This window comes from Equus przewalskii, chromosome 9, assembly GCF_037783145.1.
Source record: "Equus przewalskii isolate Varuska chromosome 9, EquPr2, whole genome shotgun sequence".
NCBI classification, from domain to species: domain Eukaryota; kingdom Metazoa; phylum Chordata; class Mammalia; order Perissodactyla; family Equidae; genus Equus; species Equus przewalskii.
In genome coordinates, this window is record NC_091839.1 from 14,827,690 (window position 1) to 14,852,238 (window position 24,549).

General features: G+C 54.7%; 1 protein-coding gene and 1 long non-coding RNA gene across 4 annotated transcripts; one reads left to right on the plus strand and one right to left on the minus strand.

Moving 5' to 3' along the window:
* Positions 1 to 85: 85 nt before the first annotated feature.
* Positions 86 to 14,798, plus strand: CEACAM19 (CEA cell adhesion molecule 19). 3 transcript variants are annotated; one of them, XM_008540196.2, is made up of 8 exons: positions 92 to 570; positions 1,163 to 1,531; positions 7,589 to 7,739; positions 10,036 to 10,158; positions 10,914 to 10,960; positions 11,915 to 12,000; positions 12,621 to 12,674; positions 13,406 to 14,798. In XM_008540196.2, the coding sequence occupies exons 1-8, from the start codon at positions 126 to 128 to the stop codon at positions 13,457 to 13,459; spliced, it is 1,329 nt and encodes a 442-aa protein (XP_008538418.2). In that variant the 5' UTR covers positions 92 to 125; the 3' UTR covers positions 13,460 to 14,798. The 3 variants fall into 3 exon arrangements, with proteins under 3 accessions (XP_008538417.2, XP_008538418.2, XP_008538420.2); XM_008540198.2 differs by lacking the exon at positions 10,036 to 10,158 and having other exon boundaries at positions 103 to 570; XM_008540195.2 differs by lacking the exons at positions 10,914 to 10,960; positions 11,915 to 12,000; positions 12,621 to 12,674; positions 13,406 to 14,798 and having other exon boundaries at positions 86 to 570; positions 10,036 to 10,598.
* A 4,903-nt stretch (positions 14,799 to 19,701) lies between these two features.
* Positions 19,702 to 23,303, minus strand: LOC139085475 (uncharacterized). The gene is made up of 3 exons (XR_011543791.1): positions 22,907 to 23,303; positions 22,560 to 22,629; positions 19,702 to 19,896 (listed from the first exon to the last, which is right to left on the minus strand). It is a non-coding gene; the product is annotated as an uncharacterized lncRNA (long non-coding RNA).
* Positions 23,304 to 24,549: the final 1,246 nt, after the last annotated feature.

Genomic DNA, 24,549 nt, shown 5'->3' on the forward strand with positions numbered 1-24,549 from the left:
TATGCTAAGGGCTTTGGAGGGAGCCCACCGCAGGTCAACTTCCATCTCCACCTACTGGGAGACTTGCCTCTTTCCTTGAGCCTCAGCTTCCCCATCTGTGAAGTGGGAACAGTTCTGCACGGTGGATGCTGGACAAGGTGGCACGTGTCGGGCCTGCCTGCCCTGTGGGGGTTGCTCAACCAGACGCCGCCCGGACTGTTGTCCTAATTACTGCTGTTGCTACTGCCAGTCATCCGAGTGGGAAGGAGAGGCTGAGGGAGTCCAGGAAGCCCCAAGGAGTTCACAGCCACCCTGGAAAACTGGTCCAGCCGGTGTCTGAGTCCGTCCCGGGCAGCACGGGCGAAGCTCGGGAGCCTGTGGAAAGTGGGCGCTGGGGCTCGGCCGGCCTCGGCCATGTCTCCAAGGGACCCCCAAGGTTCCCGCTGAGCTGGCCCACTGCAGACAGCCAGGGCCCAGCCCTCGGGCCCCCTCCGTGCCCAGCAGGTGACCCCTTGGTATCTCCACAGGACGCCAAGATGGAGACTCCCGTGGGGGCCCAGTGCTGCTTCTCAAAGGGCCTCCTGCTCTCAGGTAAGGAGGAAACCTACCCTCCGAGAGAAGGTGGGACTTAGCCAGGACGCTGAGGTCTCCTCTTGGAAGAGGAGAGGGACTGTCAGGAAAGACAAAATTATGAGAGTAAGATGGCGGGGGGAGGGGGGGCAGCAGAATCACAATCCCATCCCCATTTTACCTACGGAATGTTCTAGAATGTAAGGACCATGAGGGCAGGAATTTATTTGTATTTGATTGCCTGCTGTATCCCCAGTGCCTAGAAATCTGGAAAACTTTAGACATATCATATACACAATTGATATTATGGCATAAATAATAAATATGCATATAATCGTTGGTTAGATGAATGAATGGATGGATGAATTCAGAGAGTCCATGTATTTAGAAGCGGGCCACATGGCATCTCAGGGCAGAAAAACCTTCTGAAGGAAGGGGATGGCAAATCTGTGGCATTTGTGCCTGGGTTCCCACTCCTGTACCCAGGGCAGACATCACTAATCAATCTCAGCATGCAGAGTCCTTGCCCCCAGATGAGAACCTATAGGGAGGAGAACACCGTGGTCCCCGTCTGACATCTCTGATCTCAGGCCTCCCCTGTAACTCCTCGCAGCCTCCATCTTGGTCCTCTGGGCCCCCCAAGGCTCCTGGGCTGCCCTCCACATCCAGAAGATTCCAGAGCACCCTCAAAAGAACCAGGATCTTCTCCTGTCTGTCCAGGGCGTCCCAGAAACCTTCCAGGACTTCAACTGGTACCTGGGGGAGGACGCCTACGGCGGCACGAGGCTCTTCACCTACATCCCGGGGCTGCAGCGGCCCCAGAGGGACGGCAGCGCCATGGGGCAACGAGACATCGTCGGCTTCCCCAACGGCTCCATGCTGCTGCGTCGCACCCAGCCCGGTGACAGCGGCACCTACCAGGTCGCTGTCACCGTCAACCCCGCCTGGACCATGCGGGCCAAGACTGAGGTTCAGGTGGCCGGTGAGTGTGGGCGCTGGGGGAGGCAGTGGGGCGGCTGACGTATCGCAAGCAGCTACGACATGCCGGACCCTGTGCAAACACCCCATTCCATCCTCTCCTTCGTCCCCCCAACACACCTTGCTTGAGGACTTCCTGCGTGCCGGCCCCGGGGACATCATTTACTCCTCACCGGCATTAACTCATGATATGTTATTGAATGCCTACCTTGAGCCAGACACCAAACCGGCCCTGGAGAAGGCGCCGTCTCATTTACTCCTTGCCTGCATTAATTAATGAAATATTTATTGAGCCCCTATGCTGTGCCTGGTCCTGCATCATTCAATCTTTATGTTCATAAGTCAAGTATTTATTGATGAATCCACTTTGGGCAGAAACTAGAGATGAGGGGGTGGACAAGAACAATAGTCAACATCTCTTGGACCAGGGAGTGGTTTTTTTTGTTTGTTTTTGTTTTTTGCTGAGGAAGATTGGCTCTGAGCTAACATCAATTGCCAATGGTCTTCCTTTTTTTTTTTTTCTCCCCGAAGTCCCAGTACATAGTTGTATATTCTAGTTGTAGGTCATTCTAGTTCTTCTATGTGGGACGCCACCACAGCATGGCCTGATGAGCGTTGTGTAGTCCCCACCCAGGATCCAAACCGGTGAACCCTGAGCCACCGAAGCAGAGTGTGCAAACTTAACTGCTGTACCACCGGGCTGGCCCCCCTAGCAAGTGTTCTGAACACTGGCCCTGGAGCATAGTTTCTCCACCGGGCACTATTGACGTTTTGGACTGGCTCATCCTCTGAGTAGGGGGCCGTTCCGTGCACCGTGGGATGTTTAGCGGCATCCTTGGCCTCTGCCCTCTAGAGGCTGGCAGGGTCCCTCCCAGTCGTGACAACTAAAAATGTCTCCAGACGTTGCCAAATGTCACCCCTGCCCTCTGTGAACTCATCTGTATCTTTACAAACTCCATGAAACGTTATGTGCCAATTATATCTTGATAAGCCGAGGGGGGAGCCATCACTTCTCAACGCCCCCCGCTGACCTGTCACTCAGCGCGTCTGTGCCCCGAGGACTCTGTTCGCCCTTGACCTGTGTGATGTCCACAGTGTGATCTAAGTCATCAGTTCACAGTTCGGTCTCATGAGAACAGTATTTCTTCAAAGTGAGAGAAATAGAACATGGTCATCCTTTTATCACCAGCCCTGGGGGGCTCATGGTTCAGATTTGGGGCTCTCACCACCACGACCTGGGTTCGTCTCCCGGTCAGGGAACCACACCACCCTTCTGTCGGTCGGTTGTCACGCTGTGGCAGCCGCGTGTGGCTGCGATGCTGGAAGCTGTGTCACCAGGATTTCAAACACCAGCAGGGTCCCCCGTGGTAACAGGTCTCAGTGGAGCTTCCAGACTAAGATGGACCAGGAAGAAGGACCTGGCCACTCACTCCCGAAAAAATTGACCATGAAAACCCTATAAACAGCAGCAGGGAGTGTCTGATCGAGCGCTGGAAGGGGAGAGGGTGGCCCAGAAGGACCAGGCAGGCTCAGCTCTGCTGTCCACGGGTCACCAGGAGTCGGAATTGACTCCATGGAACTAACGACATCCTTTCATCAGCCACAGTGTGAGACATGATACATTCTCAAGCCATGTTTGTTGAATAAACAAATACTGTAAATAATGAAAACTTAAAAAAAACAAAAACGCTCCACGACACAAACGCCATCATCATCCCCATTTTACAGATTGGGAAACTGAGGCAAAGGAAGGGGTAGAGCTGGGATTTGAGCCATGAAATCACCGTGCCAGAGTCTGGGAGCTTGACCACTTCCTTTCAAAGCAGAGAAAGGGGGAAAAAATCTCCCTCCCTTCATTCCGATGTGGGCTGCTGACAATGAACATGCAGATCATAAATTAAGACCGTGTTTCAGAGAGAGAGACAGTGACAATAATAGTCATAGCTAACATTATTCACTGCTTGTCATGTGCCAGCTTTACCTATAGTGACTCATTTAATCCTTATTGCAGGCTTGGCGGGGGTGAGTGATATTATTAGACCCATTTTACAGATGAGGAAACTGAGGCACAGGAAGGTTATGACTTGCCCAGTAAAAAAAAAAATTTAACCAGGATGATGTGATCTGGGATGGAAGGTCATCAAGGAGGCCTCGCTGAAGAAGTGACATCTGAGCCGAGGGAGGGAAGGGAGCCCTGCAGATTTCAGTGAGGCAAGAGCTCCTTTCAGAGGAAATAGCAAGTGCAAAGGCCCTGAGGCAGGATTAGCTCGATGTGTTCAAAGCGTAGAAAGAAGGACGCCATGGCTGTCAGGCAGTGAGCAAGGTGGGTATTAGGAGGAGGGTCTGAGAGGCACACAGGGGCCAGGCCTGTAGGCTGTGGAGAAGCTAACAAGAAGGCACTAGAGGGTTTAAAACGGGGCAGGATCTGATTCACAGCCTAACACCCACGGGGCGCAGGACGGGCAGAGTCTCCATTTTATCCAGGAGGAACCTGAGGCTCGGTGGTTAAGGCACCTCCTGAATGTCAGGCGGCGCCTCATCGACCTGTGGCAGAGCTGGGCTCTGCAGGTGCTAAATTGCTCATTTACTCATTTTTTCAGCAAATGCTCCCCAAGGGCCTCCTCCTCAAGCCTCCTCTGAGTCCGGCCTGGACTGAGCAGGGCTGGGGACACAGCGGGGACCCAGGCAGCCCTGACTCTGCCCTCCAGGGGCTCACGGCCCAGGGGGGGAGATGGATATTAACTAAATAACCACACACGCAAAAATAGATCACTGTGACCAGTGACAGGACTGTGGAGGAAAGGAAAGCACAGGATTATGAGATTGTAAATAGCAGAGCCGTCCGGGGAATCAGGGAGGGTGCCCTGGAAAAGCGATCCTTCAACCGAGCCTGAATGACAGCAGTGCTAAGTTGAGGGGAAAGGAGGTCTGGGAGGTGTTCGGGCTGAGGGCCCAGCCTGTGCAAAGGGCCTGTGGCAGGAAGCTGTGGGGCCTATGAGCTGAGCTGGTAGGAGGCCAGCGTGAGTGAGGCAGGAGAGCAAGCAGGAGCACCCCAGGAGGCCGGCACCACAGGCTCAGACTGTAAGGACTGGCTTACAACTGGCTCCAAGTGGGGGGCACCTTGTGGACCCTCAGAGGCCCATACTAAGCAGGGTGCCAGCCAAGGCTTCTTTGCATATTCCTTTTTTTTTCTTTTTTTCTTGGTGAGGAAGATTGGCCCTGAGCTAACATCCATTGCCAATCTTCCTCTTTGTCCTTGAGGAAGATTGTTGCTGATTCTTTGCCTATTCTGAATGTCTTCTTCCAAAGGCAGAGACAGAAAGAAAGGGAGCTGGAGGGAGAGAGAGGCAGACAGACAGACAGAAGGAGAGAGGATCCGGTTGGCCCAGCCTGGCCTGAGGTTTGCCTCCCCTGGTGTCAAGCGTCCACCCCTTGTCCACTGGGATGGGACGCAGGACACACAGGATGGGGAGCTGGGGCCTGGGGATCAGGGCTGGGAAGACGAGCCAGCACTCAGCACCTGCCGTCTCTATTTTATAACCACAACAGATCTTCATTCTCATTTTGTTCACCAGGAATCCCCTGGTGCCCGGTGCAGGGTGCTCGTCCTAAGTGTCCGTCCCGCCGTCTCCCATCCGGGGAGCACGAATGACATGCCAGGCACCTCCAGGCTACGCACCTTGCCAACCTCACCTCGTTCCATCCCCACAGGAACCCTGCAGGCAGCCGCTGGGCCGGGGGAGCCGAGGCTCCAGCCGGGACTGGGCCCCTGGCCCCTCTGCCACCTTGCTGTTCCTCAGATCCTCACAGGGACGCCCAGGGAAGCACCGAGGGGTCCCCGTGGAGAACAGCAAGCTATGGGGGCGGGGAACTGCCCTGGCAGTCATTCACAGCGGGTGGCTATTGTCCTGTAAATCTGGTCTGGGAGATTTGGGGCCTTCAAGCAACCTGCACGGGCTCCTCAAATCCTTCTGGGCCCTCTGACACCCGAGGCGGCTAATTACAGAGCCCGACTCCCCTTTACTGACCATGTGCGGAATGCTTCACACGCATTTACCTTCTGCATCCTACCAGCCACGGCGTGACGATCCCCACTATACAGGTGGGGAAACTGAGGCACAGAGCGTTTAAGTAACTCATCCCAGATGGTGTCGCGGGGTTTCATCCTTGCCAGCAATACAACCTTCAGCAGAAGACCACACCTCCCAGAGCCCCCGTTTCCACGTCTGTGAAATGGGGGCCCCAGCGACACCTCCCACCACAGGCTCGTTGTGCACGTGGCTTTGACAAATCTGTGGGAGCTGCTGCCTTTGAAGCTGTGGAGATGGACAAAGACGAGCAAATGAGAAAAGCAAAGCAGGTTGTCGAGAGACTTAAATGCAGGCAGGGGAATGGGATCATCACGGTGGGAAAGGGGAGGCTCAGATGTGCCCTGATCGGAGGCTGTCGGCGTGGGGAAGGGGCAGGTGGGCTGCCTAGAAGCCGGGCGTCCTGTGTGATCCGTGAGGGTCCACGTTTAGCCGCCTCTGGTTGGCCCTAAGTTAGAAGCAGGGACAAGAATTAGGGGAGCTATCAGTTATTAACCAAGTCCTGGCCATTTGGTGCTGATTGTCACCAAAATTACCCTTTAGCTTCCTGGGTTGAACTAGAAATACACCCGGCTTCCTACAGCAGCCTGGCTTCCTGCGCTGTGTCGGAGGGTTGGTTTCCCAGGCAGCTGGCTGCAGGCCGCGGGTCAGAATTCTATTTTTGTACACGGTCTGGCACTTTTCACATGTGGCTGCGTCCCATCAAAGATCCACAGGGATAAATCTGGTCAAGCCCGGAGGATGGCTTATTAGTCGAACTGAGTGTCGGCAGCCCCAGAGACGGGCGAAGAGAAGAGCCAGAAAGAAAACCGTCAATCCTGGAAGAAGAAACAGAAGCTGGGGCTCTGTTCTAGTCACTTCTTGCCGCGGAACAAACTCGGTGATAGAAAACAACCATTTTTACTCCATTCAGGATTTCTGGGATCAGGAATTCAGACAGGGCACGGCAGGGATGGTTGGCCTGTTTCGTGATGTCTGGGGTCCCCGAGGAGAAGACTGAAAGGCTGAGTTTGGCTCGAATGCCGGAGGCTGCAGACGTCCAGAGGCGTCTCCGCTCACACGTCCGGCGGCTCGTGCTGGCTGTCGGCCGGCGCTGTGACGGGACCATTGTCACATGGCCTCGCCAGTGGGACCGTTTGGGCTTCCTCGCAACGTGGCGGCCGGGTTCCGAGGGAGAGCCGGTGGAGAGCGAATGTCCCAAAAGACCAAGGCAAAAACTGTATGGCTTCTCCCGACCTGGTCTTGGACATCACATCGTGTCGCCTACACTGCATTCTTTGGATTACAAGTGAGTCAGTAAGGTTGGCCCAGGTTCGATGGAGGGGACCGGACCCGTCTGCTGGATCAGAGAAGGACAGATCACGTCACAGAGGAGCGTGTGGGGAGGGAGATTCTGTTGAGGTCAACTTTGCAAAATGCAGTGACTGACAGGCCCCATCTTTACAAGCTCGCCGTCTATCATAAGGAGCAGAAAATGTAACAAGTCCTCAAAAGAGGATGCTTAATCATGTAAATTGGAAGAGTTCTTGCTGCCACAGCAGAAGCTGGTTCTGGCTGATTTAAGCAGAAAAGGAACAGACCAAAGGATGCTGAGGAGCTCAAAGACTCTCCAGGACGACAGGGAACCAGGCCTGGGAGGTGTTGTATGTTGAATGGTGTCCCCTCAAAAAAGATATATTGAGGGGCGGGCCTGGGGGTGCAGTGGTTAAGTTTGTGCACTCTGCTTTGGCGGCCCGGGGTTTGCGGGTTTGGATCCCGGGTGTGGACCTACACACCGCTCATCAAGCCACGCTGTGGTAGGCGTCCCACATACAAAATAGAGGAAGATGGGCATAGATGTTAGCTCAGGGCCAGTCGTCCTCAAGCAAAAAGAGGAAAATTGGCAACAAAAGTGTTAGCTCAGAGCCAGTCTTCCTCACCAAGGCCCCCAAGACATCACATAGTCCTCTCTCTCTCTCTTTCGTACCCCTCAGAAAAGCATCAGGAGCTGCCCATTACACAACTGCCTATGAGTGCTGGGATCATGGCCGCCATCATCATTGGATCTCTTGCTGCCGGGTCCCTCTTCATTGGCATCATTGCCTACATCCTGGTGACAAGAGGCTGGAGGAGCCAGAGCCACAGGTACAGGGGCCCCAGGCCTCTCTCTCCTTCCCTTCTTTCTCCTCCGCCTCCTGTCTTGGGTCTCCTTGATTGATTCTTCCACGAGTCACATCATCTGATTCATACACAATCTCATCAAATCTTGGAACTCCTGAGATGAAAAGAATACTTCTGTCCTGTATTAGACAGCATTCTGCATTTCAAGGGACAGAAACCCTACCCATGACCTGGCTGACAAAAAAATTAGGAAGTTCTTTTGATCCTGCATGAGCTTCAGGTATGGCTGGATCCAGGGACTCGATTTTATAAAGAAAGTCCTCCATGCACCTCTCAACTCTGCTTTTCTCTATGGTGGCTTCATCCTTGGGCAGGTTCTCCCCTTGTGATATGACAAGATAGCTCCCAGGGCCTCCAGGCTTCTATCCCACCAGCTTACCACAGCAGAGGAAAGACTACACCTTGTTCCTGATCATTCCAACAAAAGCCCAGGGGCTGCCTCTCCCTGGATTAACTTAAATCACATGTCCTCACATGGATCAATCACTGTGGCTGGGTGCTGGGATTCTCTGATTGGCCAAACTTGGGCTATTTGTGCAGCCCCGGGGCTAGAAATAGACCCAGCTCCTCATGACCAAAGGGATTGAGAGTGGGGAGGGATTCCCCAAAGGAAAGCCAGATGCTATTCCCAAAGAAGTGGGGTGGATGGTGGGCAGGCAGAGCCATCAGATGGTGCCCACTTCTGTGTGGGGGGAGATTGGGGGGCTCTGTTTCCCCAAGGGACAGTCCACTCAAGAAAAATTCCTTCCTCATGAGACCAGCCTCTTCAGAACGTTCTCTCCTGACCTTGGTTCGGAGCCTGTTGCAAAAAAGATGTCTAATTTTTCTGCCACTCCATCATCCCCGGAAAATGAAGGCAGCAATCCTGTCTCCTCCTTCAGCTCTTGTGCGGTGGTTTCTTGACCTTCATCATTCTCCTTGTCTTTCTCCTGACATGCTCTATTATTGTAGGGGTGGCAAACAGCTTCCTCCTCCCAGCCCAATTCTGATCAGTAAAGCAGTCAACACATCTTGGTTGAGGGCCTACTATGTGCCAGGCACCGTTCTAGGCACTAGAGAGCTTGGTGAGAAAGGAGTTGGAGGTCACGTCCAAGTTCGGTGGGAGAAGATGCTGTGATTGATTAGTAATGTCTGCCATGGTCATATCAAAGGTAGTGGAGGCACGTAAGCCATCCCTGGTAGACGTCCTTCTTAGCTCACAGGTGGTGCAACAAGAGGTGCTGGGGTGGATTTGGCCCTCGGGCCATAGTTTGCCATGGTCTCTAGAAAAAACTAAGGCTTAGAGACATGAAGTCATTTGCCAGATGGCATAGAACTGGCCCGTGAATGGCAAGGGGTTCCCGGGATAGAAGCCCAGACCTGAGTGACTTGTAAGCTCCAGAGCCAGAGCTAGACTCCATGTGTCCCGCCCCTCTGACCAGCTTCCTTCCCACTGCAGCCAGGGGTTCTCCAAGAATCTCGAAGATTCTCGAGCACGGATGGAGCCGGAGGCCACCTGCTGTGGCATTCTGGGCCCTGGGGTGTAAAAAACACAAAATGGAAGTATTTAAATCTGTGGGAGTATTTAGGGGTGAAGGGCCGTGATGCGCACAACTTACCCTCACACGGTTCAGGGAAAACAATATGGGGGCCGGCCCTGTGGTGCAATGGTTCAGTTCGTGGGCTCCACTTCAGCCACCCAGGGTTCACGGGTTCAGATCCTGGGCGCGGACCTGGCACCGCTCATCAAGCCATGCTGTGTCGGCGTCCCACGTAAAATAGAGAAAGATGGGCACAGATGTTAGCTAGGGACAATCTTCCTCACACACGAAACAATAATCATAATCATAATCATAATCATAATAATACATATGCATGGGAGAAAGAAAGAAGGAGCGAGCCAGCAAACGATAAAGTAAATGGAATAAAAACGATGGGCAAGAAAAACAATGAGTAAATATTATACAGATGTTCTTTGTACCATTTTGGCAATGTTTCTATAAGTTTGAATTACTTCCAAATAGAAAGGTTTTTTTAATGGTTATGATATTTTTCAAGTCTTTGAATCACCTGATGCAAAAATTCCTTTTTTTTATTCTCTTGGTATTATGCTGATTGTGGCAAACGAAAGTCTCCAGCTGGTCCTAGCCAGCCTGTAAGGAGGTTTGAAGACTCGCCAGCTTTTGCCAAGAGAAAATCGGCAAGAGTATCGAGTTACAAATTGAAACCATTGTTTGACTTTCCTTGAATTTCCCGGAGACTTTCTGCTTATGTCTTGTAGGAAGGAGTCCTCTTTCCATTTACAATGTAACAGCTTCCGGCGGGTCTCCGGATTCAGCTCCTGCCCCCACAGTCTTTCCCTGTTCAGCAGCCGGAGAGATCCTGTGAAAATCAGTCAGCTCAGGTCCCTCCGAGTCAAGGGCACGGTCCTCACCGTGGACACCAGACCCGGCTCAGTCTACTGCCCCCTCCACCTGCCTGACCTCACCTCTTCCCACTCTCCCCCTCACACTCTCCGCCTCAGCCACACTCCTCTCCTTGCTATTCCCACTCCTGCCTCAGGGCCTTTGCACAGGCTGTTCCCTCTGTCTGGAATTCTCTTCCATGATTTCTGCACGGCTGGTCCCCTTGGCTGCTTCTGGCCTTTGCTTGAACATCACCTTCCCGGGGAAGCTCGAATAAACATCCCATCGTTTATTCGAATTCTCTCTGTCTCCCCCCAGTAGAGCATCCGCTCCTGGAGCCCAGGGGTCTTTGTCGGCCTTGTTCCCGGCTGTGCCCCCAGTGCCTTCAACGATGCCCACGGTCGGGGTTCTGTAAATATTTATTTACTGAATTAACGAATTTGCTGTAGTGCTGTTCTGTCCTTTTAAAATAAGGGTTCAAAAGAGCCGACTTGAAGAGAAATAGGAAGGGAATCATGAAACGGGTGGATGGAGCAGAATCTGGATGGTCTGTGTAAACGGTGATGGCAGGGAAACGTAAGGTGGCGTAAGGCGACGGCCGGGGAAACTGAGGAAGGGCCGTCTGGCTGGCGTGATGGGAGAAGAGGCGGAGATGGGAGGGCAGGGGCCATCTCTTGCTCTGGGGTCTGAGGGGCTTTCAGCTGCTCCGGTCTCTCTCCACCCGCCTGACGTCGGCCCCTCCATCTGCCCCCAGGATGACGACAACGGAGAAGCGGGAGCTGGGCCCCCGTCGTAACCCTGGTAAGCCTGCGCTCCCCGTCTCACTACCCAGCCCCCTCCCCGGGGGCTCCCTCCTCTTCCCCCCACAAGCCACAGACCCCCTGGTGCCTCCCACTCCGGGCCTCCCCATCTCCCGCCCCACCCAGGCCTTGCCCACAGATTGCGGGCATGTCAGCGCTTACCCCAAACCTACAGTTCCTCCTTTTCTCAGTGGCTGGCACTCCCGTCCCCAGTCACAGGTGACATTTGTCCACCAACAGGCCACAACCCACCCCGGGCTCCATCTCAGCTGGATCCCCACACCCAGCTGCCTGCCCATCTCTCAGCCCCCAGGCTGGCCTCCCACCCATCCCTGGGCACGGTGCTTCTAAAGCTCTGACCCTGGCCCTCCTCTGCTCAAAGGCCCTCCATGGCTTCCCAGCGCCCTTAGGACAAAGTGCAGGCTCCTTAACGCGGCTCTTGAGGGCCCCCCCGTCCGCTAGTCCCCACTGTCTTTCCCGGCTTCATCTCTCCCACGTAACACTCCCACCCTGGGAAACGAAACTTTTATATATACGAGATTCGGACAGACCAGACGACAAGTTATGGTTCCTCAAATGCGGCCGGCTCTCCCGCCGCCAGGCCCCTGGATGCACCCACTCCTGCTTTTGCACAGCTCTCACTTCCTTCCAGTCTCAGATGTCCCCTCCTCCAGAAAGCCCTCCCTGACTCTCTCCAGCAGCCTCCTGGGCTCCCCCGTCCCAGCCCTGCCCACTCTGGGCCGTCCCTACCTGGGGATGGGTCTGTCTCCCCCCTGGACGGCAAGCCCCAGGATGACAGGGCCAGCGCCCCCTCAGTCCCTGCTGTGTGCCCAGCATGGGGCTGGCCGAGAAGAGGGCTTTGCACAAATGTTAGTTGAATGAATAAGTGAATGTTGACAGCAGCCAGAGTGGGCCGGTGAGCCACCTGTCAGCCGGTTCCTGTCCTCTGCTTCAGGTGACAACAACATCTATGAAGTGATGCCGTCTCCGGTCCTCCTGGTGTCCCCCCTCAGTGACACGGGGCTCATGAACATGGCCACGGTGAGCCCCCGGCCCTCTGCCCTACATCCCACTTCCACCCTGGGCCTCCCCTCCGAGGTGGCTGGGGCGCCCCAGGGTGCCTTGTCACACAGTTTGGGAACCGACTGTCTCTCGAGGATGCTCTCTATTTCAAAAAACCATCAGGAAAAGATCTGGAAGGGACCAGCACACCAGGAAGAGCCTTTGTGTCTGGGTGCGGCGGCAGGCATCTCGGCTTTAATTTCCCTCTTGTCCGTGTCCGCACGTTCTGCATTGAGCAGATATTCCTCTTATCATCAGGGGATAATATCAAGGGTGGATAAAAATAAGAATTAAATCAGAAGAGAAATTTAAGAAGCTGAGACTACAAGCTTAGAGCCACAGGCGTTGACGGCAGGTGGGGCGATAATGGAGTGACTGTCTGACCCTGGGCCGCGCCTCCCACAATGCAGCGCCCGCAGACCCATTTCTCGGAAGAGAAAACTGAGGCACAGGGAGGTTAAGTCCCTTTGACCAGAGGCCTCCCGGGCAGGGATGGACCATGGGGACTTGGAGTGCGGGTCTGTCCTGACCTCAAAGGTCAAAGGTTGGCGGTTGTCGGGGTGCCAGGGGCCTGGCTCACCTGTGTTTTTCCTTTACAGCCCCCAGCCGTCCCCCTGCCCCCACCACCGGAGCCAGAGAGCCACCACTACCAGGTGTGGAGCTGGGAGGCGGGAGGGCGGGTGGGGGACCCCTTGGAGCCGGGGCGGGAGGGGTCGTCACTGACCCCCCTCGGGGTCTGCAGCTCCCCGGGGAGCCATCCCAGCCTCGCTGAGGGACCCTGGGCAAGTCCTTTCCCCTCTTGGGGATGCACTTTCCTCCTCGTAAAGGGATGCCAAGGCTGTGCATTTGCACAGCAGGAAACGAAGCCCAGAGGGGGGGGGCCCAGGGTCACACAGCAGGTCAGGGCCCGAGTTGAACCCCATCACACCACAGGGGCCCGTTCCTGGGCCTGGGTCTCAGCCCTGCTTCGCCCCTCCTGTCTGCCCCTGGATCTCTGCCTCCCTCTCAGTGTCCCTGTCTGTCACTGTCCACCTGTCTCTGTGGGTCTCTCTTCCCCTCTGGGGTCTCTCTCTCTCTCTGGCTCCCTAGGTCCTCTCGCCTCTCTCTCTCTCTCTTTCTCTGCATCTCTTCCCATCTCTGTTTCTTTGTCTCTCTCATCCTGTCTCCCTTTCTGTGTCTCTGTCTCTGCTGTCTCTTCATCTCTGTCCCTCTGCGTCCACCCCTTTGTCTGGCTTGTCGGTCCTTCCGAGTGTCCCTCTCGCTTTCCACCTGGATCTTCCATTCCCTCGGTGTGTGTTTCTCTCCCTGTCTCTACCTGGGTCCTCTCCGTCTCTCCCCTCGCAGTAACAATCCCTCTCTCTCTTTCCCCTCCCTCTCCCCCCAGGACCTGCTGAACCCCGACCCTGCCCCTTACTGCCAGCTGGTGCCAGCCCCCTGAAGGGGTCCCGGGCCAGGCAAAGCCTCGGCCATCCCCTGGTGGCCTCGTACCTGCAGAAAAGTGACACTGCAGACCCAACAGGACCAGGCCATCGGGGCTGTGGGGCTGACAAGGTGGACCCGGCCAGAGACTCAGTGTGGCACTGGGCAGGCATCCTGGGTGAGGGACAGGAGACCGTGACGGGCCCAGCTCCTCGCTCCCCCTCTGAGTGTGCGACTCGCCCTTCAGACTGGTCCTGCCAGCACCCTGGCCTGGGCCGCGTGCCTGCAAAAAGCCAGCTCTTACCGCCCCCGCCCCAAAGCCCCGCATCCAGCTATTTCGGGGCGGGGAGGGTAGTCTTGGGCCTGCCTCCAGCCGGGCCTCACAGGCGCCCACCTGGCTGGGCTCCCGACTGTTGGCCCACAACACTCCACCCCGACTCTGCCGGTTGCCCTCAGAGCCCCTTCCCCAGGGACGAGGCAGCCCCCGCCCCCACCACACACGCCCCAGAGGTCAAGGTCCGCCAGTGACCCCGGCTGCCAGACCCCTTCCCCTCTTGGGCAGATCCATCCCTTCTCTACTCCCCCCACCCCTGCTCCCAAATGCGGGCCCAGTCTGCCACCCCTTACTTTATTCATTCAGTCAGCAACAAAGAGGCTGTGGGCCACACACTATTCTAGATCCCACAGCTTAGCCGGGGAAGGAAATGGACAAAACCTCCTGCTCTCCCAGACGGACACTCTGGCAGGAGAGAGAGTCAGGAAACGAAATAAATCAATAACCTTCGTGGTGTGTTGTGTAGTGATAAGTGCACTGGGCAAATAAAGAGAGGAGGTGGGTGGGAGTGTTGGGGGATGGAGGTTATTAAATAGGGAGGGCAGAGAAGGCCTCACTGAGAAGGGGACAATGAGCCAAGACCTGAAGGAGGAGAGGAGGAAGCCATGTGGGGATCCAGGGAGAGCATTCTGGGCAAAGAGAATGGCAAGTGCAAAGGCCCTGGGGTAGGGGTGTGCCTGGTGTGTTCAAGGAGGCCAAGGTGGTAGAGAGCAGAGGAAGGAAAGGGGAAAGGGAGGGAGATGGGGCGGGGTGGATGGAGGAAGGGACCAGAAGCAGAGGCAGCACAGAGTCAGAGGGATCTGGTGTGAGAGAGATTCCACTGGCCCTCGCTGGCTTTGAAGACAGAAAGGGGCCAGGAGCAGAAGCTTCTAGAAGCTGGAGAAGGCAAGAAAACAGATTGTCCCCAGGGAACCTCCAGAAAGCCATGCAGCCCGGCTGACACCTTGATGTGGGCCCGGGGAGACCTATTTGGGACTTCTGACCTCCAGCATGTAAGAGAATAAATCCGTGTTGTTTTAAGCCACTCAGTTCGTGACCATTTGTTACAGCAGCCAAAGGAAATTATTAGAGAGGCTGAGGAAGAATTGGCAGGAAGAGAAGTTGCCTCTCTCGAAATTCAGGATGCAAATACTCACTGTGAGGGATTTGGCCATCCCCAGACCTCTCAGGACACCCCAGGCCAGGGTCCTCTGACCTCCTGCCTGCCGAGAAAGTCAATCAGGCCAGCCACATGGGCAGGGCTCAGCCCCAGCACTGGCTGCAGAGTGCAGGGTGGGGGGGACTCTGTTCAACCCCCAATATCCATTCTCTCCTTTTCCTTAGTAACACGATTTTGAACCAACCATATGGCTACCCAGCATAAAAACTACATTTCCCAGCTGCCTTTGCAGCTGGGTATGGTCATGTGACTGATTCCTGGCCAATGGGTGTGAGCAGAAGTGATAGACACAACCCTCAGGTCACGCCCTTAAAGGGGAAGGATCCTCCTTCTTCTGGTTCGCCCTCCCCTTGGGCTGGAGAAAAGATGTGGTGGCGGGAGCCATGTGGGCTTACGCCGAGGAGGGCAGCACAGAGCCAGGTTAGAGAGAGGCACGCTTTCTAGCTCACCTGACACCGGCTGTGACCGATACAGACTGAATTGTGTCCCTCCACTGTTGTCTGTTGAAGTCTGGCCCCCCATGTGTCTGTCTTCAGAGGCAGGGCCCTTAAAGGGGTAATGGGATTAAATGAGCTCAAAGGTGGGGCCCTAATCCCATAGGACTGGTGTCCTTATAAGAAGAGGAAGAGACACCAGGGATGCACGTGCACGGGGAAGAAGTCACAGGAAGACACAAAGAGGAGGCAGCCGTCTTAAAGCCGAAGAGAGAGGCCTCAGGAGAAACCAGCCCTGCCGAGACCTTGATCTTGGGCTTCCCGCCTCCAGAACCGTGAGAAATGAATTTCTGTTGTTTGAGACACCCAGTGTGTGGTATTTTGTTATGGCAGCCCCAGCGCGTTAATATAGGCTCCTCCTACTCCAGCCCTAGGAAATGGGGGTGCCAAAGGGGTCTTCTCCCTCCACCACGACAAAACCAGATTCGAATACGGTCGTGCATTGCTTAATGATGGGGATATATTCTGAGAAATGCGTCATTAGGCGATTTTGTTGTGCAAATGTCATAGAGCGTACTTACACAAAGCTGGATGGTAGAGCCCACTGCACGCCTCTGTGGTACTGATCCTTTGGGGCCACAGTTGTATATGCCATCCATCGTTGACTGAAACGTTGTTGTGCGGCACAAGATGATATAGTAATAATAACAGGAGCTCCAGTGAATAGAGGCTGTTCTTTGTGCCTTTGCACATGTGAACTTCCTGAAGTCTCAGAATAGCCTTGGAGCCTGGAACTATCATCTCCCATTTAGAAGTGACTGTCCCAGGGTCACACACCAAGTACAAGGAAGGGCCAACGTCGTGGTCAGGATGGGCTGGGTTGTGCTGCAGTAACAAACAACCCCACAGTCTTGGTGTCTTAAAACCTCGAAAGGTTTATTTCTTGTTCATGCTACATGTCCATCTCAGTTAGGCATCCCCAACTTAGACGAGGAGGACCCACAAGCCTGCCTTCTTCTCCTCTATACCAGCGACTGCTTGTCAAACCCTAATATCCATCCTGTCCTTTTTTTCAGTAATAGGATTTTTAACCAGGCATATGGCTGCCCTGCATAAAAAACTACATTTCCCAGCTTCCCTTGCAGCTGGGTGTGGTCGGGTGACTAGTTCCAGGCCAATGTCAGGAGAGCTCTGCTTCACATCTCCTCATTCAGGAGCCGGGCTGACAGAGCCGGTCACTGTCAGGGCAAAGGGAGGCAACAGGGCAAAGCCAGCTCTGGCTTTTAAAGACTTCGGCTGGGACGTGACACTCCCACTTGTGTTTCATTGGTCAAAGCAAGTCACATGGCACAATCTGATGTCAAGAGGGCTGCGTGGGTCCAATCCCACCAGGTACCCAGACTAGAGAGAACCGAAATATGTATGAACAGCTCCATCGACACACCAAGATTCAGACCAGAGCCCGCACTCTCATAGAGACGGAAAGCAGATTCGTGGTTGCCGGGGGCTGGAGAGAGGAATTAAGGAGCGACGGCCAAAAGATGCAGGGTTTCTTTTAGGAATGAAGAATAGGCTCTAAAATTGGTGGAGGTGATGGCCGCACAACTCTGTGAATATACTAAAAACCAGTGAATTGTGCACTTCAATGGCTGAGTTGTATGGTATGTGAATTGTATCTCAATAAAGCTGTTTTGTAAAAAAGCAAGAAAAAACCCACCCATCGATGGACAGTTAATTTTCAACAAGAGATCCAAGAGCATAAAATGGAGAAAGGAAAGTCTCCTCAGTAAATGGCGTTGGGAAAACCGGACAGCCACATGCCAAAGAATGAAAGGAGACCGTCATCTTACACCATGCACAAAAATTAGCTCAGAATACATTACAGACTTGAATGTAAGACCTGAAACCATGAAACTTCTAGAAGAAAACATAGGCAGCACGCTTTTTGACATCTCTCTTAGCAGCATATTTTCAAGTCCCATGTCTGACCAGGCAAGGGAAACAATAGAAAAGATAAACTAATGGGACTACATCAAACTAAAAATCTTCTGCACAGCAAAGAAAACCATCACAAGATGAAAAGACAATCTAGCAATTGGGAGAAGATATTTGCAAACCATATATCTGATAAGGGGTTAATATCCAAAATACATAAAGAATTCATACATCTCAACAGCAAAAAAGCTAACAACCCAATTTAAAAAATGGGCAAAAGGTCTGAACAGACGTTTCTCCAAAGAAGATATACAGATGGCCAACAGGCACATGAAAAGATGCTCAACATGATTAACTATCAGGGAAACGCAAATCAAAACTACAATGAGATATCACCTCCCTCACATCAGAATGGCTATAAATAACAAGACAGGAAACAACAAATGTTGGAGAGGATGTGGAGGGAAGGGAACCCTCATACACTGCTGGTGGGAGTGTAAACTGGTGCAGCCACTGCGAAAAACAGTATGGCGTTTCCTCAGAAAATTAAGGATAGATCTACCATATGATCCAGCTATCCCACTGCTGGGTATTTCTCCAAAGAACTTGAAAACACAAAGGCATAAAGATACCTGCACCCCTATGTTCATCGCAGCATTATCCACAATAGCCAAGACTTGGAAGCAACCTAGGTGCCCATCAAGGGACGAATGGATAAAGAAGATGTGGTGTCTATACACAACGGAATACTACCCAGCCATAAGAAATGATGAAATCCAGCCATTTGTGACAACATGGCTGGACCTTGAGGGGATTATGCTAAGTGAAATAAGTCAGAGGGAGAGTGTCTAATACCGTATGATCTCACTCACAAGTAGAAGATGGAAACAATGACGCACAAACACATAGCAACAGAGATTGGATTGGTGGTTCCCAGAGGGGAAGGGAGGAGGGGGAAAGGGGTGATCAGCACACGTGTGTGGTGATGGGCTGTAATTGGACTTTGGGTGGTGAACATGATGTAATCCACACAGCAACTGAAATATATATGATCTACACCCGAAATTTATATATGTTATAAACCAATGTTATCTCAATAAAAAATTTTTTTGATAAAATAAATTAATTTAAAAAAATTTTTAAAGAAATTCCCATTAATGGGGGAAAAAAAAAGAAAGAAAAGAAAGAAGAGGGTAGAGTTTGGGAGGCCAGTCTTGAGTTGGGTTCAGCCGCGTTGGCAGGAGAAGGCGGCTGGAGACCCCTGTCGGGGGTAAGGGAGTGGGGACAGCGAACGTGAGTGCCCCCTGCAGAGTGGTCGCCCCAGAAATGTCATCTTTTATCCCTGGTTGGGGTTGGGCTTCTCCGGTCCGACCTTTTGACCAGACTCGCAGGCTGGACGGGAGTCAACGCGGCGCCAGCAGGGGGCAGCAGAGGACCGCGCAGACCCGCCGGCAGGCGCCCGGGCTGCGCACTGCACCTGCTCCGTGCACCTGCCTCATGCACCTGCCTCTGCACCTGCCCCTGTCGTTACCATTCGGGGCACCCAGAGTGTCCGTGGGTGCCTCTCCCCCCGCCCCGGCCTCACTGGGGCAGGCTCAGGAACCCGCCGCCTAGGTCTCTTGAGCTCCCCCTTGCCTGGTCTCTACAGCCCAGCCCTGGGTCCCAGCTGGGCTTTTTCTCCCCCTGCCTCCCCAGCCTCCCACCTGCTCTCCAACCCCCTCCCATCCTCCCACCAAAAGACAGCCCAAGGGAGCTTCCGAAGCCCAGACTCATGCTGCCTCTCCCTGCTCAAAACCATCTATGGCTCCCTAGTGCCCTTGACGTCCAGGCTCCTCACCATAGTCTTCAATACCCTGAGAGGTCTGGCTCCTGAGGGTCTCTCAGCAGTCCCCCCTCCCCCGCCCCTGCCCCCCGTGGTCTATGGTCCACTGGCCTGAACTTCTGCCAGGCCCTTGCACGTTCTGTTCTCTCTGCCTGGAGCATGCCTCACTGTACCTCCCTCACCCGCATCCACCCTCCGGGTCTCAGCTCACACACCTCTTCCTCCAGGAAGCCCTCCCTGACCTCAAGCTGGGTCATGTCCCCCTCTGGCTTCATCCACCTCAGCCCTGCCCACTCTGGGTCATCACTGTCTGGAGACGGGTTTCTCTCCCCGCTGGACCCTGAGCCCCAGGAGGGCAGGACGCGGGCTGTCTTGGTCACCGACAGGTCCCACCACCACCCAGCATGGGGCAGGCACAGGGCAGGGGCTCAGGGAATGTATGCGGATTCTCATAATACGTATCCTCCCCTTCCTGTACTAACAGTCTCCATTCATCCATTGACAGACATTTATTGAGCAACTACTGTATACCAAGCTCCATTGAATGAACTCAACTGGGCACCGGAGACGGGAAGATAAACCAGAAGTTTGCATTTATTCACTTCTTTCATCCTCACAACAGTGTCGTGAGGGGAGTTCTGTGGTTACATCCGGTTTACAGATGAGGAACCCGAGACTAAGACCGGTCGGGTCACACGGGGCCTAAATGGGCCACTGGGAAAGGAACCGAAGTCTTTCCAACAGCCAGACTTTCTCCTCTGCTCGTTCCAGTCTGAAAGGAAGAAGGAGATGAAATCCACGCTGACGAGGATGGTGGGGTCTGTGCAGTCAAACAGAGGGGTCTGCCTTACTATCAAGCTCCGCCTTACTATCACCCGAGTGTTGCTGATGGTGGAATCTTGGGCACCAGGTCCAGTGTTCAGCCCAATTTGGAAGAGACTAATATCCTTGGGAGGAGGCCCCCCAGGCTCCGTTGCTCTATCGTCCTAAACTCTGCTCAGCAGGGGTCACTGCCTGCCACCACCACCTGCTCCCTACAGTCCAGCCCAGCACCGCCCCCCCACCCCGGGTTCTCAGGGCTGCCTGCAGCGCCAACGAGGAAGTGGCTGCCCGTGGAAGGAAGTGTGCTGGGCCGCGACCAAGAGTGATTATGATTCATGGGGAAAACCCTTCCCTCCGCACTGCAGCTCCTTGACGCACCAAAGGTCTTCACTCTCCCGAAAAGTGGCAGGTCGCAGGGTAGATGGGCAGGAGAGGTGGAGGTGCTCCCTCCCCACCCCTCCATGCCATTGACGGGGTGCAGGCGTTTGCCCGAGCCTGCAGGAGGGGACGAGTCTGCAGCGCGGTGTCACGGGAGATTCAGCTGTAGGAAAGCGGTCCACCGTCACAGCAAAAATTTCATGGCACCCCTTGGCAAAAGCCATGCTGTGGGAGGCGTCCCATGTATAAAGCAGAGGAAGATGGGCACGGATGTTAGCTCAGGGCCAGTCTTCCTCAGCAAAAAGAGGAGGATTGGCAGCAGATGTTAGCTCAGGGCTAACCTTCCTCAAAAAAAAAAAAAGAATACGGAAAGAGATGTATAGGTTATATGCAAATCCTAGGCCATTTTCTATAAGGGACTTGATAGAAGGGGGTCCTGGAGCCAATGCCCCGGATCCCGAGGGACCACTGTATGCCCCAGTGGAGCTGAGAAAGAGCTTATGACATTTCTGGGATGATGGGGAATTTGAACACTGGGTGTTTGAAGATACTGAGGAATTTTTGGTTGTTCATTTTACTCTCATTAACTGTGAAATAATGACATTGTACTTTTTTTAATGAGTCCTCGTCTTTGGGAAAGACAGGCTGAAGCATCTATGAACACAGTGATATGGTGGCTGGAATTTGCTTTCAAATGATATGGGAGAGGGCTTGGGGGGCCCCAAGCTGGGCGGTGGGGACGGGAGAGGACGCTGCTTTTCCCTCTGCTTTTGACCAGTGTGTGAAATTTGCCAGTTTCCCCGAAGGCAAAGCAGGTTTTGAATTGTTTTGAACCATAGTTCTAAATCCAAGTCTAACCCCTTTGCATATTCCTGATGGATAAAAAGGGGCCCAGAGAAGGAAGGGCACTTAGCCAGGTCCCCCCTCCCAGACCCTTCTGGACCTCCTGGGGTCCCCAAAGAAGCCTGGCACTCTCTCTGTGCCCCTCCATCTCCCTAGCTCCCTTCAATTCCTGCCCGTGGACCACTTTCCAGAAAAAGCCCAGCCCCTCACACTCACCAACCCAGCCCCTGCAGCTCCTATCTAGACCCTTCCTTTCTCTCCCTCACTGGCTCCCCCAAGCTTGGCCTTACTATCACCCGAATGTCTATAATGGGTCATCTTGTCTCCAAAGCCCTGCCCTCTGGGTCCTCTGACCCCTCTGCGACCACCTCCTCCCCCATCCCCTCCCTCACTTGGTTCCAGCCACACCAGCCTCCTTGCTGTCCTCGCACTCATCAAAGATCTTCCTGCCTCAGGGCCTTTGCACTTGCTGTGCCTTCTGCAAAAAACACTCCTCCCTCAGATGTTCACACACCCCCTGGGTCGCCTCCTTCAGGTCTCAGCCCCAACGTCACCTTGTCAGAAAGACCCTCCTCGACCTCCCCAGCTGAAGCCCCTGTCCCTCCCTCTCCTCTCACGCTGTTTTGGGTTTTGGTAGCACTTATCTCTCCTGCTATATCAGTTTTTTGATTACAGCTCATCTCCCTCCAACAGGATTTAGCCCCACCAGGGAAGGGACGTTGCCTGTATCCCCAACGTAGCCTGGCAGATAGTCAGTGCTCAACAAATATTTGTTAAATGACTCAATGGCTTGGAAAAACCCAGATGAATGAGTGGGGTGGAGTATCCAGGCAAAGGGAACAGGCTGTGTGAAGGTCTGAGGCTCCCTCCTCCGATCGGCCGTCCCCTCCTGCACGGTAGCCCAGGTCCTCTTCCCAGGGTGAGGCATTAAGGGGACACGGGGTACTTTCTCCCCAGGAACAGCCTTCCCAGGGCCGAGCCCAGGGCTGGCCACACTGCCACAGGAAGCCACACCCTGCTGATCCCATGAGTAAATACTGCAGCACCCTTGGCCTCGCCCAGCGAGATAAAGGTCAGGGTGGTGGTGGGGGGCGGGGAGGGGGGTCGGTCACAAACCTGCTTCAGCCCAGGAAGCAATTCCCTCTGGCCAGCCCCTCAGCTTCGAGGTCTCAGCCACGGGGCCCAGGCCAAGGTTCCCATCTAACAAATGCCCATTAGGTCAGTAGCGGGCAGGGTCTTAGCAATGAGACAGAAAGAGCTGCTCCCTAGTGGCAAACCACGTGGCTGGTGAAATAACAGGGCTGGCGGTGGGGGACAGAGCAGACAAAACAAGATCAGAGACCCCTGCCCTCGGCTAGCTGTGCAGAGAAGATAAGACTCACCCCCTCTTACCTCCCCAGACAATGGCCCCGTGCCTCAGTTTCCCCGTCTGCAAAATGGGTCCTCGGGGAGGGAGGTGGTGCTGGATGAGAAAACAGGTAAAGCCGACAATGTCAAAATGCATCGCAGCATCATTGGTAAAATACATCCCCCGTCCAAGGTCTTCTCTCCTCCCTGGTCCAGCCACCGCCCCCTCCTGTGGGCCCAGCGCCAGCCCGTAAAAATGTGATGGGAGCTGTGTCTACAGTTCCAAATGTTCTAGAATCACATGGAGAAAAGTAAAGAGAAGCAGGTGCAAGGAATGTGTCTAACCCCACACATGCTGTCTCAACGTGGAATTGATAGAAAAGATGAATGACCTGTTTTGCATTCTTTTTGGGGGGCTGCAGTCAGTCTTCAATATTTGGTGTGTTTTTCCCTCACAGCTCATCTCAGTTCGGACACGCCAGTGGCTCGCGGCGACCGTGCTGGGCAGCACAGTAAGCCATCGCAGCCGCCTCCTCACAGCCGCCCAGCATCTACCCTCCCTTCCCACGTCTGTTCCCCACCCGCGGCCAGGAGATCCTGTTAACACTGTCAGATCCCATCCAGTCTCAGCTCGAGCGAGGCCCACCCCTGGCTCCCCTCTCAGAGGAAAAGCCACAGCCCTCCGAGGACCAGGAGGCCCTGCTGGACCCGCCCCTCTCCCCTCTCTGCCCTCGCTGACTCTGTTCCGGCCACGCTGGCCCCTTTGCTCCTTCTCTAATTCACCAAAACACGGCTGCCTCGGGGCCTCTGCACTCTCTGTTCCCTCTCCTGGAATACTCTTCCCCCGGAGTCAGCACAGCTCCCTTCCTGAGTCTCTACTCCACTGTCGCCGCCCCGGGGCCTCCGTTCCTCCCCTGCTTTATCTTCCCCCAGCATTGTCCACCTGCTGTCATACTGTGCGTGTCTGTGTTCATGCGCCTATTGACCGTCTCCCCAAATGAAAGGCCAGCTCCCTGGGGCAGGGGGTTTTGTCCCATTCACGGTGGTCACCCAGCACCGAGCACAGCGCTCAGCGCACAGTAGGTGCTTGAGGAACTGGAGGTGTCGATGGGACCCAGGATCGGGGAGCACCAGAGGAGGGGCGGGAGGGATGGGGGCGGACGGGGAAGCGCAAGGACAACAGAGAAGGGACAGTGTGACACTGTGGGGGTGGAGCCCCCTCGGGGTCCGGACAAGAGCCGGGATCTGCCCCCACCCCCACCCCTACACCCCTTGGAGCCCCAGCCCAGCCCGCTCCTCAGCCGGACAGCAAATCACAGGCCCTCCCTGGAGACTCCTCTTTCTGTGTCATCCACACCCGGTGTCCAGTTCCACAAACACCCTCTGGGCCCCGGTGCTGGGGACACGGTGGTGACCACAGATGCCCTGGTGCTGCCCTCCCAGGACTCATGGTCACGGGGAGACAGACCCACTCCCTGCCAGTGAGGACCCAGGGTGGCCAGGGCTGGGACTGGGGACCCCAGGGCACGTCGAACCCAGCCTGAGAGTCCAGGAGGGCTTCCTAAAGGAGGAGGAGTTGTTGGACCGGTGATGAAACAGAGCAGAGGGGAGCAGGGGATACGCTGGGCGGAGTGAGCGTAAGGGAGACAGAATGACTGGAGCCGAGGGTTCCCAGGAGGAAAGGGAGTCGTTGAGGCCGGGCCAGCCGGCAGGGCCTCGTGGGCCAACTGTGGGGAGCTGGGCTGTCTCCTGAGGGCACTTGGGAGCCATGGCAGGTTCTGGATGCCATGAGTGGCGGAGGGACGAGACCAGGGCCAGAGACCAGGAGGAGTTGTGAGAGCATCTAGACATGGGGCAGGGGGGCACCTGGACCACGGTGGGGGCCCCAGGGAGGGAGAGAAAGGCACTCGCAGAAGAGACAGCTAAGAGGCAGACGCCACCGGGTGCTGTGTGCTGGGAGCCGGGGAGGCGTCAGTCGGGGACGAGGCCTGGGTCTCTCAGTCTCAGTGACGGGTGGATGGTGGTGCCATCCCTG

Coding starts and splice junctions, on each gene's coding strand:
- CEACAM19 (XM_008540195.2), top strand. CDS start 126: ATGCTGGACAAGGTGGCACGTGTCGGGCCTGCCTGCCCTGTGGGGGTT. Junction 571..1,162: donor AAAGGGCCTCCTGCTCTCAG/GTAAGGAGGAAA, acceptor AACTCCTCGCAG/CCTCCATCTTGGTCCTCTGG. Junction 7,740..10,035: donor TGGAGGAGCCAGAGCCACAG/GTACAGGGGCCC, acceptor TATGTCTTGTAG/GAAGGAGTCCTCTTTCCATT.